The 17224-nt window shown below is 43.2% G+C and overlaps 1 protein-coding gene and 1 long non-coding RNA gene across 5 annotated transcripts in view; one reads left to right on the top strand and one right to left on the bottom strand.

The window, feature by feature from the left end:
• The window catches only part of LOC147575639 (uncharacterized), a 270719-nt gene that overhangs the window by 40843 nt on the left and 212652 nt on the right, over positions 1-17224 (top strand). The gene's annotated exons all lie outside the window — the stretch shown is intronic.
• ST8SIA3 (ST8 alpha-N-acetyl-neuraminide alpha-2,8-sialyltransferase 3) lies at positions 115-17050 on the bottom strand. Of its 2 annotated transcripts, none has more exons than XM_025931126.2 (4): positions 16463-17050; positions 14940-15062; positions 11926-12483; positions 115-9415 (listed from the first exon to the last, which is right to left on the bottom strand). In XM_025931126.2, the coding sequence occupies exons 1-4, from the start codon at positions 16639-16641 to the stop codon at positions 9133-9135; spliced, it is 1143 nt and encodes a 380-aa protein (XP_025786911.2). In that variant the 5' UTR covers positions 16642-17050; the 3' UTR covers positions 115-9132. The 2 variants fall into 2 exon arrangements, with proteins under 2 accessions (XP_025786911.2, XP_086539212.1); XM_086683086.1 differs by having other exon boundaries at positions 14940-15105; positions 16463-16574.

Genomic DNA, 17224 nt, shown 5'->3' with positions numbered 1-17224 from the left:
CAGGGAATGAAAAAAAGGAGGATGAGCTTAATCTCTTCACTGGATGGAGAATGTTCGTGTGTGTGGGGGGAGATAGAGGGGGTCTTCCAAATGGGACAGAGACAACCAGCAGTGTTTTCCAATGCACAGTAAAACAGTTTATTTAAAAACAACGCATTCAGTACTGTGTTTGGCACATGAGGCAATGAGGCAGGCACATTCACACTTAACAGGTACATTTGGGGAGCTGTCGAAGCAAATCATTGCATTTTCTTCACAAACTAGTCACAATATACACACAATTACCCCTACGAAAGAAAGATGATCATCCTTGTTCACCAAGAAGGCAGAAGATATTTACATGTTCCTCAGTCCAGCAGGGCTGGCTCCTTTCAGGTCTCCATGGCCCTGTCAGTCTGGCAGCTTGTTTCTGAGGGCAGCTGAGGCTGCCTGTCACAGGAGATGTGAGTCTGATCCTAAGGGCCACGGCTTCTCCCGAAGAGTGAGAGTACTTCTGATGTAGGTGAGAAGGAGTGAAGTCTTCAATGCCAGTGTCTCAGCGTAAGATGGCATTTTCCAAAATAAATGCATCAAGTGTGTGAGGGGAGGGCTCCGTGTTTATGACAATGGAAGAAGCATTGATTTTCCCTGACACATGCTTCTTGCTCATTTCGTTAATAACTTACATTCACTGTTCTCCCACCTTTGACCTTTCGGTTTCATCATTACTCTGAAAAGAGCTTGGTTGTTCATTCTACATTGGTGTAGCATTCTTTAAAATGAGGCTAAAATGAAGTGGTGAAACCAAGTAGGTTAAGTGAGAGAAGATATCGCAAACATTCTTTCGTCTTGACTTCTGATTTATGCTTTACAGTGGATTGTCAGCCTCCCCCCTACAGAGTGGAGGCAGCATGGTGTGCTGTAGTAGAATCCATGGTTTGGGAGACCCTGACTCTGATTGCTTTTAACTAGCTGGGCAGATAAGTCACTTCCTACTCTCTGACCATCAGCTGTCTCATCTCCACGTTGAAGATGTTGATCTGGAATCTAGACCTGAGATAGTGTCTAGATCTGTGAAGTTCTGCTAGGCATGTAGTTGATTCTCCTATGTGAACAAACGATGCTGCATTGTGATGTTTCAATATTTTTGTTTTGTGTCCTTGGAGAATTTCAGCGCTAATTGCTGATACTTGGTGATTGGATCTCAACTCATCAATAACCCCCTCCCAGGGCTCTTGGCTGTAAGGCTGATTTTCTGTATAATAAGGGCTGAGACCTGGATTTAGAAACATGGTTAAAGAGTGTTTAGACATGGAGACCAATTATTCTAAGTCTTGCAAAATGGTCTAGATTCCAGATATCAGAGGGAAACTTCCCTTTCCTTTTTGTAAGTATTTCCATGACTTTATTCCACTTCTACACATTGAACAAACCTCTCTCCCATCATCTACCCATTTTTCTAACCTATTTCCCTGGCTAAATATATTTTGGGAGTGACTCATTCCTCAAGGCTGGTTTTACTGTGAATTGTTCATAATAAGATGGGGCCTTCTGTCAACTCCCTTCTGCTTGTAGCTATGGCCTTATCTCTTTGGTGTCCAGAAAAGAGCCAGGGGATGAAGGTGTATTTTGTGCCCAGGCTACATGCAATTTGTTTTGAATACAGAAAAACATCTGAACATGTACCTGATCCATTTAAAACAAGATGTAGCTTATTCAGTATAGAGAAGCAAGCTCATTTCAATGGCTGTTAAGGAGCACAGAAAACAGAGGGATACCCTGGCCTTTTAAACATAAGATAGACAATGTTCAAGTTGAGTTTCAAACATTTATAGTCTAGAAACATGTTATAGACCCTGTAGGATATTTTACGACAGCAAGGAAACTAGATTTTGTCCTTTATAATCTAGCTTTGATTTACTACATACAGAATAAAAGCCTATGTCCACTTACTATGTTTGAGGAATTAAATACATTATTTTTCCAGCACTGACTTCCAAAGGATTTAATCAAATTCACCTAAGAACAGGAAAACCTTTAATTTGCAAACAAAGCTTGTTCTGTGGCTCACCAGAGTATTTGATTTCTAAACACTCTGTAAGTAGGAAATTCCCTTACAACCAGTAGGAAGAAGAAGGAAGTTTATAGTACAACTACTTCTCAATGCCCAGGGGATGGTAGTGGCCAAATGTTTGATTTGGTAGGTTTTTTCCGGGTCCCGCCTTACACTAGCATAGCTAAGGGCAAGGCATCACATGATGCCTTCCTCTACAAAGTTTGCCCAGTGGTGTTCTTATTTGTGCTGTTTACAGCCAGTCAGAAACATTTTGAGGGCAAAGAAAGCCCAGCCGAATGCATACTCAAGCCTTGGGCATGAGGCTTAGCAGGTGTCCCCTACTGGGGTAGAGACACTTGAAGAAAGGAGATTCTCTAAGGGTGGTAGGTCTAGGTAAGCTTACTAGATGTCTGTTCTTCCCTTGCTTCCGTGCAAGTGCTGATTTCTGGATGCTGTGTCAGAAGAATGAGGAGCAAGTGGACAGGGAAAATTAGAGATCTGGGGAAACAGGTAATGGACTATAAGATATGAGAAAAGATCAGCCAAACATGGTTTCAATGGGCAGTTAAATTAAAAAATGTTTACCTGGAAATTCATCCTTAGAAATTAGAAAAACCGTGGCTGGTTATCTCTCAAAGTACTGAGTGGTCTGTTGAGAGGTTCCTAAGAGTCACATGGCTAGGAAATATTTTGAACACCTTAGGGTCCTTAGCTTCAAGGACACAATAATATACGAAAAATTAGTAGATCTAACCGAAGTAGAAACGCCTCCTTGCAGGGAGGGGGCACTTGGGAGTTTCTCCAAAGCCACTGCTAGCCTCTCCCATTTGGGACTCACTGACTCAGAAGTTGTTCAGGCAGTGCGGTGCTGGAGCCAGCTCGTATTGGCTCCTGAAAACATGTTTTTACATATTCAGCTGGTTGACATCAAGTTAGTAGCTTGAAACTCTATGCTGACAGTATTTATACCATGGAAATTGGCAAATGCTACAAATCAGGGCCCCACTTTCTCCAGATCCAGTTGTTAAAAGTTGAGCAGCACACTGAAGAGCTACAATCGTCTCTGAGCCCCATGGAAAAAAATCACAGGAGCCCTTTAGTATCTCTGATGATTAAAGGCTTTGCATGTGCACAGCTGTCAAAATGAGCCTGGCCCAAACCACGTTAGAATGGTATCACCTTATTCAACAGAGGCTGGCCCACGGCAGCCAGTGCCAACCCGTTCAGCTGGTCTTAGAATTTTATACTCAGTTGGTCTTAAAATTTTAACTTCTTGAATTTCCTTTTTTGATTGGTTTCATTTTAGCCTGAGGATCTTTGTATTTGGGGAATTACCTGTAGGTTGAGAAATCAGACCCCTTTAGGAATATTTTAGGCTCTGGGAATGACATCCAAGTAGAATCTGAATGAACCACTTAACTTCTCTGTTTCTCAGTCTGTCTATCTGTAGAGATGATTGACCTGAGATCTGCCTCTTAGTTTGAAATATAAAAAGTGAAATATAAAGAGCTGGCCTTGGGGTAAAGTATATTAAAGCTATGTCCCTCGCTCTGTCTTCAGGCTTGCGTCCATTCTGACTAAATTAACCAGTTACTATTTGCTTACAAATTAGTGACAGGTCACTTCAGCCAAAACACAACTTGAGTAGTTGAGTCACTAAGACTGTGTCTATATTGCCGGGTATTATGATAACTTTAAGGGACAGATAGGCTACTAATTACATGAGGAGTGATAAGCATTCAGCTACTTTGGTCAAAATGGTATATGTGACTTGGCTATATGTTATTTGTTTCCCAATGCTGGCAACATCAGAATCACCTGGGAATCTTTGTAAGCTTAGCTTATCCCAGCACATTCTGAGTCAAAGGTCTGGTGTGGGGAGGAAGAGTGTTTTAAAGAGCTCCTCACATCATCCAGCTTTGTTTGCTGGTGGATCAGCAGCATAATCCAGGTCCTAACCCCATCACCCCATTGTCATCTTAGATTGGAGTCAGCTTTTCTGCGACAGGCTCTTCCCTATGATTCCGCTGTAATTAACAGCATGAGAACGGGCTTCATTGAGGATAAAACATCTATTAAAACACATATCTTCAATAATAATAATCACAATAAAAACAGATTTTCAGAAATACTCTCTAATACAATAATGACGTTCTAAAAGTTTTCCCATTTCAAACGTTATATTTATGTGGCAAAGCAATATTTAGTCATTTTGGTCCTTGTCATCAATTCAACTGTGGCCTTGATTAATTGGGCCACAGAGCCCAGTCACATCAGTCAGGTGGCCCAGGGCCACCTAAGTCTCTGGCACTTGTCACGTTCCATCTGGGTTTTTCAGCCACATACACAGCCCCAACTCTCTTTGTAAGCAAAAGGACAGTTCTGTGTATTCAGGGGGAAGTAGAGTCTACACAGATACTTTTGCTTGGTACATTTAAACCATTAGAGGAAAACAATTTAGAGATGCAGATTTATATAGAAAACTGGTCTGTCATTTTGCACATGAAGACGCGGCCCAAATTATTCACTATTATTTACACATCTTCTTAGCATATTGAACTAAATGCAATAATGTAAAGTCTGCTCTTGAAATTACTTGCTATGTGGAATGAATTGACAAAAGGTATTCCTTATCTCAACAGGCCCCAGCTGAAAACTATATACATGGAGAAATACAATGAGTGAACCATTTTTTTTAGGTTAAATAAATTGATAAAGATTTTTAAAAAGAAGTACATAACTATTCTCAGTATTCAGCTTTTAAATTGTGCATACATATTTCTAAAACAAGGTTTTATAAGTGAATAGAGTCTTGGATAAAATTCCAGCTATCAACTTTGAACTATCAGTAACTAAATTGTGATTTACCAGAATCATGACTTACCAAGTTGGTTTTCTCTTATTTTAGGGGAAGGAGAATGTAGGATATTACCCGTGGACTGTTGTATGCCTAGGCAACCATCTCCCTTATTGTTTTGTATTGACAAATAAATACTTTTTGTGGGAGAGGGATAAATTTTCTTCCTTTACAGACTACTTGTTTTCTGTGCCATGAGGACTCCAGACCAAAATCACTTTCTTTTTGTGCCCATCTTCATTAGATGCTGATAAGGAGGAGATGAGGAGTCATACTTTTTCTACTCATTATCCTTGCAATCTTGGGAAATCACTTAGCCTCTCTGCTTCTCGATTTCTCATTTGTAACATCAAGGATTAGGACTAGAGAAACTGAAAGGTTCTTCCATTTCAAATATCCCATGTTTCTACAGTTCTGTCCCTGCTTTCTCTGGCCTCAGGCCACCCTTCTTTGCTGTTTGAGAGTGTCCAAAAATTACTGCTTAGCCCAAAGTCAGAAGAAATGCTCTTCCATTCCTTAGCATCCCACCAAGTTAGGTTAGTCATGGCGCTCATATTCGTGGATAATTGGAGATCCAGACACAAGGAGGCTGGAGGGACCTCTCACCTTGCATATCCTGGCTGGCAGCCTCATGGTCACATGCCTGACACCAAGGTCACCTGACACCATGGTACAGCAGTCACAGCACTGCTAGGCACACAACACTACTAAACACACAGCACTTTTATAATGGTCAAGGACACTTGAGACCCAGAAGCAAAGGCAGAGGAGCCATAAATGTTTTAATCATCAAATATGGGAAAGATTTCTGGGTGTGGGAGGAATTCTTGGTACCACATTTTAGTCCTGAATCCCCTGGTTTACAATCCCTGCACATGACTCTCAGAACAGCCAATGCAAAACTGAGGGACTGGCATTAAGCAGGTCACTAAATGTTTGTGGGGTTTTTTTTCCCCTCTGCGACTGAATTGGTCATTTGTGTTGGTATCATGTGTAGACAGCCTTGAGGGCTTTATGGTAAAATTCATTCCAATGGCTGAGGGTGGATTCTGCTGTGAGTATCCTAAAAGATGAAAGGTTCTGATAAAAGGATGCACTTAACCTAGAACCAGCAAAGCAAGGGCAGTGCAAAAGCCAGGGATTTGTATCTGAGTTGAATCAGGAGGGGGAACTCAATAGTCCTGTCTGCCCATTTCACTGCTCTTGACCACACAGGCCAGGGAGTTCTGGTTACTTACACCACTGCCTTTCTAATCAGGACTCAGGGGACCCACCAAGTCTTTTGGTCGCGACAGTGGTTACATAGGTTTGACCTTTGAAACAGTCCTCAAAAACAAAAAGAGATCGTGTATGATCAGCTAGAGGCTGCATTTCTCTGTGCTGCAACTGTAAGTCAAGGGCACAACTAACAATAGAAGTAACAGTAAAAGCTGCCATTTAGTGAGTGTTTACTACCTGCTGGAAACTGGGATAGACGCTTTACCCAAATTTTGTGTCCAAGTTTTCCAATAGGAGGCATATAGGCTGTACAGAAAGAATGTATAAGTTATGAGAATTGTGGTTAACCCTATGGCAGGGCTTAAGATTTTCTTCAGAAAAGGGAAGGGTGGTGGTCCTTTTGGATCAGTTCCAGGAAGTCCTGCCCGGAAATGGGATAGGCCTGGCTGCTGAGCCCTCTGATTCTAGGAAAGAAGCCCGTTTTGAGTTCTTGTGAAAGCAACAGATGAGACGATACTGGGGGATGGTAAAGTCCTTTCACCCTGAGGTTAAGACGAAGCCGAGAGTGGTGTGAGATGTCAAACGTCTTCCTCAACTTGAAACGACAAAACAACCCCCACTCCTAAAACAGCATTATGATGAGGTCTACTTTAAAAGGTCCACCATAGAACAATTAACCAGTTTTAGGGATTCTGGTCCTGTGCTCTTTTAACCTCCCTGGTTCAACGTGTCTACATATTTATATTTAGTGAAATCTAATGGGCACATTGGGATTAAAACTCCAGAGTCAGGATCTGGCCCATGTAATATTGGCATTAATACCACTCAGCCGCAACCAGATGAACTAAGTGCTTAGGAAGAGCCAACTAGACACTCCTGTCAGTTGTCAATCTCGCAGTGATCCTCGCAGAGCACGGCATGAGCACTGTGGCACTGTCCTCTTGAAAGTGACAGGGAACAAGCATGGGGTGGTGTTGATGCCCACCAGGTTATACCAGTGAATTTAAAACATGGTTTTTTTTTTTTTTTTTTTTTTTACTACCTCCTCCTCTAATGTCTTTCAAGTATTGAGCTGTGTCAGTGTTTCCCATTTTGAAACATCTATTCCTGTTTCTTCCCATCTCTTTGGATGATTGCCATTTGTACAACATTGTAAGATGTGCCACAGTTAGCAGCAACTCCAAGCCTGTATGGTTTTTCTTTCACCAGTTAGTATCTGGATATATGTAAGCTGCTCTGATTAGCTTTCTGAAAACAATTAGAACCAGACATCTCCCCTTTAGGACCAGGAGGCACATGAGCATAAGAAACAACGTCTTTTCTTATTGTATGCGGTTTAATGGGGGGCCTGATTATACCTTCCCAAAGAGGGACAGTGAGCCGATCACTGAGCTACGGCAATTATTCTAAACGGCATTTGTAACATTACAAGCAGTCTAGGATGAGACTTCTGGAAAAGAACAAGCTACCCCACCCAAATGTATTACAAATGTGCTTGACTGGCATTTGGAAAGAAGAAAGAAACTCTTATTAAAATTTAACATCAACTTGGCCAGACTTTGGGCCGAATTGGAAGAACAAAGTGCTGCTCAGTGAAAAGCCCGGGGTGGGAGTGATGTGATTTCTACTTCTAAAGGTGAAATAATAATAATAAAAAAAGACAGAACGGCCAACTAATCCCTTCATGGCAGATCTACACAGCTTAAATTCCAAGGGTTATTTTGTATCAAATCTTGCCATTACCCAATGGCTTTTCCTTATGAAATCCTTAATTTTTAGATATACAGATCTGATTTCAGTGGGAAAAGGGACTATCCAGTGTCTACAATTATCTTGAAGAGAACAAATGGTTCTGAGCGGTGCTGGTGGACACAGTGACACTGAAGATGACCTCACCTCAGCACTATTCCCATGGGGGCCTGTCCTGATCAACCCCCAGTCTTCTACTTTGCTGCAACTCTGCTGGCTTTCAAAGACCAGGTGTCTCTGAATGGGCACCATGGTTACAACGCTCTAGGGTATATGGGGATTCCATAACAACTTCTAAGTATTTTTCTTCCTTTTCCTCTCTGTGTCCCAGGATCTTAAGCTGACTCATTGCCTCTATATTCTGAGAGAATGCCCAAACTAGCTCTTGGGTTGGGATTGTGGGATGCACTAAACTCAGGCTGGCATGCCCTCACAGATGTGGCGATAGAATGATCTGCCACAATAGCATTCGTGTCAAGAGATGCAGTGCCACCCATGACATTCATTTTCTTTGTGATAGTGAAAGATGCCACTCAGCACAGAGGGACCACTCTGCTGTCGAATGACGGCATGGACTAGTGAGAACTTTGTAAGAGGCATTTCTTATAAAGGTAGTCACAAGGGGATCCATCATCATTTGGTCAGCTTGTCACAAAACAGCAAAGTTACCCAGAGCCTTGAACACATCAAGCAAGTACAGATGCAACACATACAAGCAAAGCTAATTTAATATGATTCCTAGCAAATTATTAAACTCCACAGTGGTGGGGCGAGGGATTGTAGGGGAGAGATTGAGAACAACAGTGAGAAATAGAGTGAGAGATGAGATATGCAAATGGTTTTTTTGTTTCCATTTTGAAGAGTCTGATCCCACCCAGGCAAAACTGAAATCCTGCCCAAATTGGCCAGAGGCCTGTGACAATGAGGACTGTATCTCAAAGCTGCAGCAATGACAGCTCCCGTCCTCATAAAAAAATGGGAGGCAGTTTATTATCAAAATACAAACACTAAAATACTTCCGACCATTTCGTTAGCAGCATGGTTCCCAATGCAACATTCCCTTTATCAATCAAGTTTACATCATGTGGCTTCAATTCGTTTGTCTTGCCAAGACTCTTAAGAGAGCAGGTGCAAAAAGAGGGAGAGAAGAGATCTTTCCTTTTAAGCGGCAGACAGTCTTTATAAGGAATTCTCTAGGGTTCTATTCTGAAGACTATTCCGTTTGATTTGGGGCACTTTTCAAATGGCCATTTGGCACTTTCTGTTTAGAGTCTTAGGCACAGTGTGACAGAGTCAGCTTGGTGAGCCCTTCCCCATGCATTCGGTACAGCAGCTGAAACTCGGCAGGCAGCTGGTGTGACTCCTGCCACTTGGTGGTAAATTTGGTCCCTTTTTTGTCATAATAATGGTATGGAAGATCTTCCCTTGTGTTGGGGTCAAATCCAAAAGGCCAAAATCCATACAAGTGGATCTCTTCACACATCGCTGACGCAAGGGTGTACATGAGAATACCTGTGCTCAGCCGTTTGGGTGACAAATGTTTGTTTTTCCAGTACCTGTGGAACAGTAAGTACATGTGGATTCAGAAGCCAGTGTTGGTTTCAGGCAAATAGGTCAACATGACTGGGCCAGGAGGTGGATTGGTACATGGATTTGCCTTTTTTAAAGTAGCATTTGCTTTGAATCTATCTTTTAGAACACCTCTGGGCAGGACCGGCTACATAATTTGTGAGACCCAGTATGGGACGAAAATGCGGGCCCTTCTTCCAAAAATCACTGAGTTTCCAGAGGGTGATAGCAGGGCATTAAACCAAGTGCCAGCCCTCCTGAGCACAGCTCCTGTGTGACCGCACAGGTTATACATCACGTGACACCAGCCCCGCCTCTTGGCTGTGCTAAGGAGTGGTGGCCCTGACTCAGTGGTGACACCGCAGAAGGCCAGCAGCAATGGGAATGACTATGCTCCTGTGTCACCTTCTTATCCAAATCTAGAGGTTGGTTAAATGCTTCTTCTTTGGTCTGGAGAGATTGTGGGGCCTTATTTTTCTGTAGCTTCTTGTAAAAAAAAAAAATCATATTCCCTGTTCCTTTGTTTTCTACCTAAGGGTTCCTAGGGGTTCCCTTCTTTAGCATGCCAGAACCCAAGAAAAGCATTTAAACACTTTCTGAATTTAAAAAAAAAGCTAAATTATGGCTGTTTTTCCTTCCATATTGAAACAGTAGTTTGAAGCCTTCCTACCTATACTACCAAATATTCGAGACTGCTAGGGAGCGAGTGTGTGTGTGTGTGTGTGTGTGTGTGTGTGTGTGTGTGTGTATCATTTGCTGTGTAGGCAGAGTTAAACTGTTTACGAATCAGGTTTCCTCGGACTGTATTTCCCTTGAGTTTTCATTGAACCAATGTATTTGGTTCAAGCCTGAGTGGCTGTGAAGCATTATGGCTAACTCCGTGGCCTTTCTGAAAAGCTAGGGGCAGGGTAGGCCACACAGGCCAATTTCCTGAAGCTTCTAAGCACGTATAGTTCCTTCTTTACTACTTGAAAGCTTCACAGACCTTTCCCCATTCCAGTTGAAATGTAACAGTTTAGTCTTGGTTTTCTTACTAAGGAGTTAGAATGACTTCTGACAATTCCTTTGGTATGGCTGAAGTTAAGTAAAGTAAGGCAGGAGCAAAATGATGAGGTCAAAAGGCCACAGGAGGACAGGTTGGTGGGAGGCATGGCTTCTAATTCTGATTTTGCCCATTTGGGGCAGTGACATTGGGTGGTAAATAATTCCTTTTCTTTGTACCTCAGTTGACTCATCTTTAAACAAGAGTTGGGCTACCTAACCTCTCGAAAAGATGACCATACATCTTGGGAAGCTGGGATAGTCTCAATTTTTGTTTGTTATCCTGTTGTTATTAATAGTACCCTCTTTCTCTTAAAGACAGAGCTCCAGTTTGGACTATATATTATGGTGTCACCCTACCTGTTAGATACATACTACTTTATTAGATGATGATTCCTCCTTCTATCAGAGGTAACCTAAACAAACATTAAGTTTGGTAGACTTCAGAGGACTACAGGATGGGAATAATATACTATGGGATAAACGTCTTTAGAATTCTCTGGTTACCTGTCCTCCCAGAACCCACTTTAACTTGTAGGACTATCCGGACAGTATGTTAGGACATGGAGGCTACTTGCTCAGGGGAAATTAGAGTTAAGGCAGTTTCCTCAGATGATTTTTAAAAAATCCTACAACTAATTTTGCTTTATAAAATGCCCTGGACTAGTGGCTCCCAATTTTGACTGCATATTAGAATCATCTAGGAGTTATTAAGAAAAACAGGTACTGGGTCCTTCCCCTCCCCCTGCCAGATAAATTACATTAGAATCCCTTGAAGTAGAGCCCAGGCAACAGTAGTTTTAAAAGTTCTCCAGGTGATTCTAATGTACAGCCAGCATTCAGACTCAACAGACTAGACAAAAATATTGCATTTCTGATCAATCTCTCTATCAAATTATGAGGGATAACAGCAAGCTCATAAAATATCTTTCACATGTTTTGGCACTGAAATCCCAAATTTTAAAGGCCAATTATGCAATTTATGCTTTCCTTAAGTGGTTTTCTAATCTTGGACATTGACAAAACACCCACATATAAAATCAAAAGGAACATTTTAAGTCAATTGCATCTTGACTTGGTTTGTCTGATTCAGCCATTGGCATGATTGGGACATAGCTCTCCATTAAAGACAATTCTTGATTTTTGATGATTTCCATGACTGCCTGTTAGGCTTACCACCAAGGGAGGGGGCAGGGATTAGAGAGGGCAGACTGACGAAACACCAGTCCCCCCTCCCCCATATAGCACTTTGTTACCAGCTGGAAGTAGGAGAGTAGGAGATTGAACTTCTTACTGAGAATGATTCATTCTTTCATTACAAAAACATAAGAGTTTGCCTCAAAGTTCTAAGCTAACCACAACAAGTAACTAATCAGATACCTCCCACCCCCAAGAGATTACAATATTGATTTGCCATCTGGTGGGGTAAGACTTAAAGGCAATAAAATATACACACCTGTTGACATGTTGCATTATATTTCCAGGCCAAGCCAATTGGACCTTTAACTGACCTCTGTGTTCAACAAAAAAGTCAACTAATGTCCTGGTAACAGTTGCTGAAGTGTGGAAGAAAAATGCAGGGATCCAAAGAATGGCCCCATCGAGCTTTTTTAAACTCAGGAAAAAGTTGTTACGGTCCTGAATGGTCAAAAGATTGTTGTAATATTTTTCCAGAATGCTGGGGTTGAAGGTGGTAAGGTTGGTTTTCCTTCCAACATCTCTTTGGAAAGCCTCCGTAGGGGCAAAATTGCAACGGAAAACAAAATCTGACTTATCTATTTCTTGTCCACACCGGCTCCCTGTCAGGATCCCACTATTTCCAACCACAGCACAAATATTAAAATGCTTATTCACAATGGGTGACACATCTGGAAGCAGTGATCGGAAGTTATTGCTAATAGAGAAAACATATTTATGGCTGGAATAATCATAGTGCATCAGTTGTCCGATCCGAACACTATTCTTGGTCAAAGAAAAATTTTTTATTACATCGACATGCTGAAGAATTTCTTGCCTAAAATGAAAAGAAATTCATTAAATGCATCCCATTCAAAAGAATTGATTTTCCATCTTATGTCTTATGCTGCCATTTCATTCAGACAAGAATCGTAGGCCCATTGTATCTAAGAAAGATTATACATTCATAATAATTGCGGTCATTGCGGGAAAGACTGCTTCAGAATCTACAGAGGTGTTAATTTCCCAATCAAGTTCTGGATGTAATCCTTCAAGGCTTATAAATGTTGTCACTTACAGTTTTAGCTGGCATTCTTTGGTTTTCTGCTCTATGTGAGAAGTGTATTTGATCAAGGAGGAGGCATGATCATAGGAGGTCAAACTATGTCAGAAAATACAGGGAGACAATTTACACAGGCTCCAAAGAGCTCACATTAATTCACAAACATTGGTGACTTAGAGTTTGTAACCAGGTACTGTTTGTTTGCTATTGGACTGCAGCGTTCAAGGAATATCAAATATCACTGGTATCCAAATAAGAGCCAAATAGATACGAGTCAGTATAATACTATCTATTATTGAAATATGGAAATGGTAACAATAGTGAATGTAGTTGCATATTTAATAGAAATGAGATGATAACCTCATTAAGGTCCTTTGAATAATGAAACAGGAATATTTTTATACTTGATTATATAGAAACACAATTTAGTTGGAGGAACTTAATCCTTAGAAAAAGAGGCTATCGTGAATCCTGAAAATGTGTGTACATTCTAAGAATTCAGAGGATAAACAAGGCAAGGGTGATACTTAGCATTAATTTCAGGTTGCTCTCATGTTGAGCTTTAAGTAAAATGAAGTATTTCCTCTTAGAGTTTCAGCTATTTAAAATATTTATGAGAGACCAGTAACATGTTACTTTGCTACTAGATTCTCTAATTCTAAGAAATCACATTGTAAATTTCCTATGTCTTTTGCTTAAAAAAATAGGATTGAAACTAAATGCTTTGCATATCATCACTTTAACTGGAATTTTATTAAAAAAAAAACACTTCATTTGTCAAAATATAAAGCAACATAAACTGAACGCTTTAATCTAAAATATCCAGAGTTACCCATACTGTTCTTTACAAGCTAGTCTTTACCTGTTATAAAGGTAAAGTAAATTTAAAATGATACTGGGAAAATTAATTAAAGTTTACCTAATAAGTGGATTGAAAGGAGGGAAGTTTTGAGAAGGAAATATTGTTCTCACTCGTCATTTGGGTCACATGGCCCAGTGTGGGAAGATAATTTTTACTATGTTAGAAATATGTCTTGGGAAAGGTATAATGTGTTCTACCATGAAAGTTTTCTGGTTTGTCTATAAAATTAATATTGGACTAAAAACCCAATAGTTTTTTTAAGGTACTTCTATGGTTTAGAATTTATCAATTATTGACATTGAACTAATTTCTAATTGAACAGTGTTTTAAAATTTTTATTCATAATCACATGACTATATCAGCTTTTCATGACACCATAGATATCTACTGAATTGGTTTTAATTCTGTCACTCAAAATAAAAAAGGGTGCAGTAACTAGAAATGCTATGACAAAACACAGCTCCCTAAATGAGTGGTAAAATGATCATTTGTAAAATAAATATTCACACCCCTAATGAATACACTAGATGGCTCACATTCCATTTAGTAGCATAATAATCCCACCAAAAAGGAAGGAGTAATGACTTATCAGGGGTTGCTAAGAGTAGACCAGAATCACTCAGGATAATAAATTTGAATAAATCTCATCCTTCTTCCCCACCTCACGCACACACACACACACACACACACACACACACACACACACACACACAAACTCCCTCATGTATAAACCAGGCTGTTACAAGACAACAACCTGTAAAAATGATGTGGGGTAGCTTTTACAATGTATTAAGGGCTGTAAAGGTTTAATGAAAACAAATAGGCAAAACCAGAACAAAACCATACTTAAATACCTGCATATATTTGGGCCAAGATTTTGACTAGTAATTGATAAGGGCAGATTATAGTATTTTCTGTGTGTTTCAGTGTGAGACAATTCTATTTTATTTCATTTTTAAACATTTTTCTCAGTGGGAGAATGAAAATGCATTATTAGATGGTCTTTATGCAATTGTTTTTGTTTTTTTGTTTTTTTTTTTTTAGTAGATGGCTTTGGCAGTGTTACCCATGCATGTTAACTATAAATCATTGTGCTCAGTTATGCCCCAGTTAGGGAGCATATTGGAAATATCTTTTTCCCTCCCATTCAAATTGGTCTTCTTGATGTTTTCTTTTTTTTATGAGAGGGCACTACATACATAAAAAAGAGTTACCAATCAGCCTTTGTGCAGTCAGGCCTAGAAGACAATGCAAATAACACCTCCGGTGGGGGATAGATTTTTGTTGTTTTGGAGTATTTTGTTTTGTTTTGTTTTGTTTGAACTCCAGAATTCAAAAACACCTTTCGGATCTTTTCCCCCTATCCTACCTTTGATGTAAAAACGCTGTCCGATTAAATGTCCACTTAGAAGGTTTCTCTTGGAGTTCGTGGGTCAGAGAATTCGTAATGGGCACAAATGACGGATCTAGAAACTTCAGCGCAAATTGTGACCTGGAGAGGAGCATGAGTACACAGACAAACGTGCTGGCCTCAGCTGGGGGAAGCCAACGTAGCCATTAAAGTCCAGGCGGCTGGGGGCGGCGCGCGCGTGTGGGGTGAGGGGTGCACCTGGCACACGCACTGGCTCCATCCCGCCCCAGAGCCCCTCTCATTTGGCCCACTCCCTGCTCCCACACACACCCGGGGGGAAGAAGGAAAAGTAGGGAAATCCGCCTCCATTGTCCATCCCTCCGGGTGCGGGAGAGACCATAAAATGGCCGTCTCGCGGAGAGCAGGGCGGGAGCCCGGCGCACTGCTGGAGCCAGATGCGCGGTGAGGACCAAGGAGTCAGCACCGCGGACAGCGGCCGCGCCTCCGCTATTCCGACCCGCGACGCCCCGGCTGTCCGGGTGAATTGATTTTTGGAGAAAGGGCAGAGGAAACCGGAGTCCCAGGGGAAGACTGGGGGTGGCTCCTGCCTTAACCTCTTACTTCCCGAGCCGAGTCTGATTTCACTCCCTGTCCCCTAACTGGGGACCCCGGAGGCCGCAGGGCAGCTCCACTCTTCTGCCCAGGTGGGGCTTCTCTACGTTCCGCACCTCTGGCCCGCTTGGACCACAGCTTGCAGTTTGTATTTGCCACCTGGCCCTCGGGAGGTCCTCCTGGAAGAGCCCCTGAGGGTCACAGGTAGAGGCAGGGGTTCCCGAGGAGCTGCGCCAAGCTGCGCCTGGCCCCTTCCCTGTCCAGCCCTCTCGCCCGGCGGCGACTTGGACCAGGGGCGAGGGTAGGCGGCCCTTACGAGGCTCGCTTCCCGCAGAGGGCGGAGGAATTGCAGAAATCCCGGAAAGGGGGCGGGGGGCGGTGGTGGCAGCAGTAGGGAAAGGATCGAGGTAAAATACCCCAGGGGCTTCAGAACAGACCCGCGCATCATTTGATGGGGTGGGGCGTGACGGAGAGGAGTGAGCACAGCGCTCAGGGAGTCCGGCGCCTGCGCCATTAAATCGCCCTGGACCGCCCGGAGCCCGGCCGCGGAGTCTGCGGACGCCGCACCGGGAAGGCGCTCACCTCACGCACATCCATCTCCCGGTTCACCGCCCCCTCCCACACACACTCATTGCCTCTCCCTCCATCATCATTCTCCTTAAACCCTCCCCCCATTTTTGAAATGGGGGAAGGGATGCAGAGGAAGAATACGAGAAATGCAATCACATTGATTAGGACAACGGCTTTTAGGGGCTTGGTTCAAATAAATAAAGGAAGGGGGAAGGGAGAATCAGAAAGAGGAGTGGAAGGACCACGCAGTCATCTTGCCCAAAGTGTCTCCGAGAAGCCAAACACCCCCCTGTCATCCCCCCCCCCCTCAATAAACCAGATACCCGAGGGCGCTCAAATAGAGAGAGGCCCGCACTCACCGGAATCCCGCGTGGAACATGTACATTCGGGGCGCCCCCGGGTTGGCGTACTTGGGAGTGGTGAAGATGTTCTCCTTTTTCAGGGACACGTAGCTGATGAGCGATAAAATCAGCAGGGCGACGCTGAGCATGACCAGTCCCAGCACACTGGCGACCCGGGCCATTTTGCAATTTCTCATCCCGGGCTGGGCTGGGATCAAGGGAAGCAGGGAAATCGGTCCATTGAGCGGCCAGCAGCTCGCTGGCGTGTCAGTGTGTGAGTGTGTGTGTGTTCGCCCGCGCGTGTCAGCGTGTGTGGCGGGGGAGGGGGACCGGGCAGGGGAGCCGCGGAGGCCCGGGAGGTGGGGAAGGGCAGGAGCCCCAGAGAGAAGCCGACCCCCCAGGCAGGGCCGAGCGGGGCCAGGAGGCTGGGCAGGAAGATGGAGGGCCTGCGCGGCGGCGTGGCGATGGAACGCGCCGCGCTGTGCGTCCCCGGCCGCCGGCTGAGGCTCCCCCGCGCGTTTCCAGCTAGGCTGCCATCTCCTCCGCCGCCTGTAAGATAAATGTGATTGGAATAACGTTACAGTTCGATCTAAGCACAGGATTTAATTAATGAACTCTAATCTCCCAAATAAGCGGGGGGAGGGGCCGGAGAGGGGAGGGGGAAAGAGGGGTGGCAGAGGGAGGGGAATTGAGGCTGGAAGGCTGCCGCCCACGTCAGTGGGCTTCCCGGCTGAGGGTTCGCGCGGGGAGGTGGCTGGGGCGACACAGAAGCCCAAACTT

The sequence above is a fragment of the Puma concolor genome, chromosome D3 (genome assembly GCF_028749965.1).
Source record: "Puma concolor isolate L17-30 chromosome D3, mPumCon1.1.hap2, whole genome shotgun sequence".
In the NCBI taxonomy this organism is placed as follows: domain Eukaryota; kingdom Metazoa; phylum Chordata; class Mammalia; order Carnivora; family Felidae; genus Puma; species Puma concolor.
The sequence above is the reverse complement of the archived record's forward strand: the minus strand, read 5'-3'. Positions and strand labels throughout refer to the sequence as shown.

Excerpts from the sequence above, each read along its gene's own strand:
- ST8SIA3 (XM_025931126.2), bottom strand. The coding sequence starts at position 16,641 with ATGAGAAATTGCAAAATGGCCCGGGTCGCCAGTGTGCTGGGACTGGTC. Across the intron at positions 15,063-16,462 it reads ATGTTCCACGCGGGATTCCG|GTCACAATTTGCGCTGAAGT; the intron begins GTGAGTGCGGGC and ends GCTCCTCTCCAG. Across the intron at positions 9,416-11,925 it reads ATAATGCAACATGTCAACAG|GTACTGGAAAAACAAACATT; the intron begins GTGTGTATATTT and ends ACTGTTCCACAG.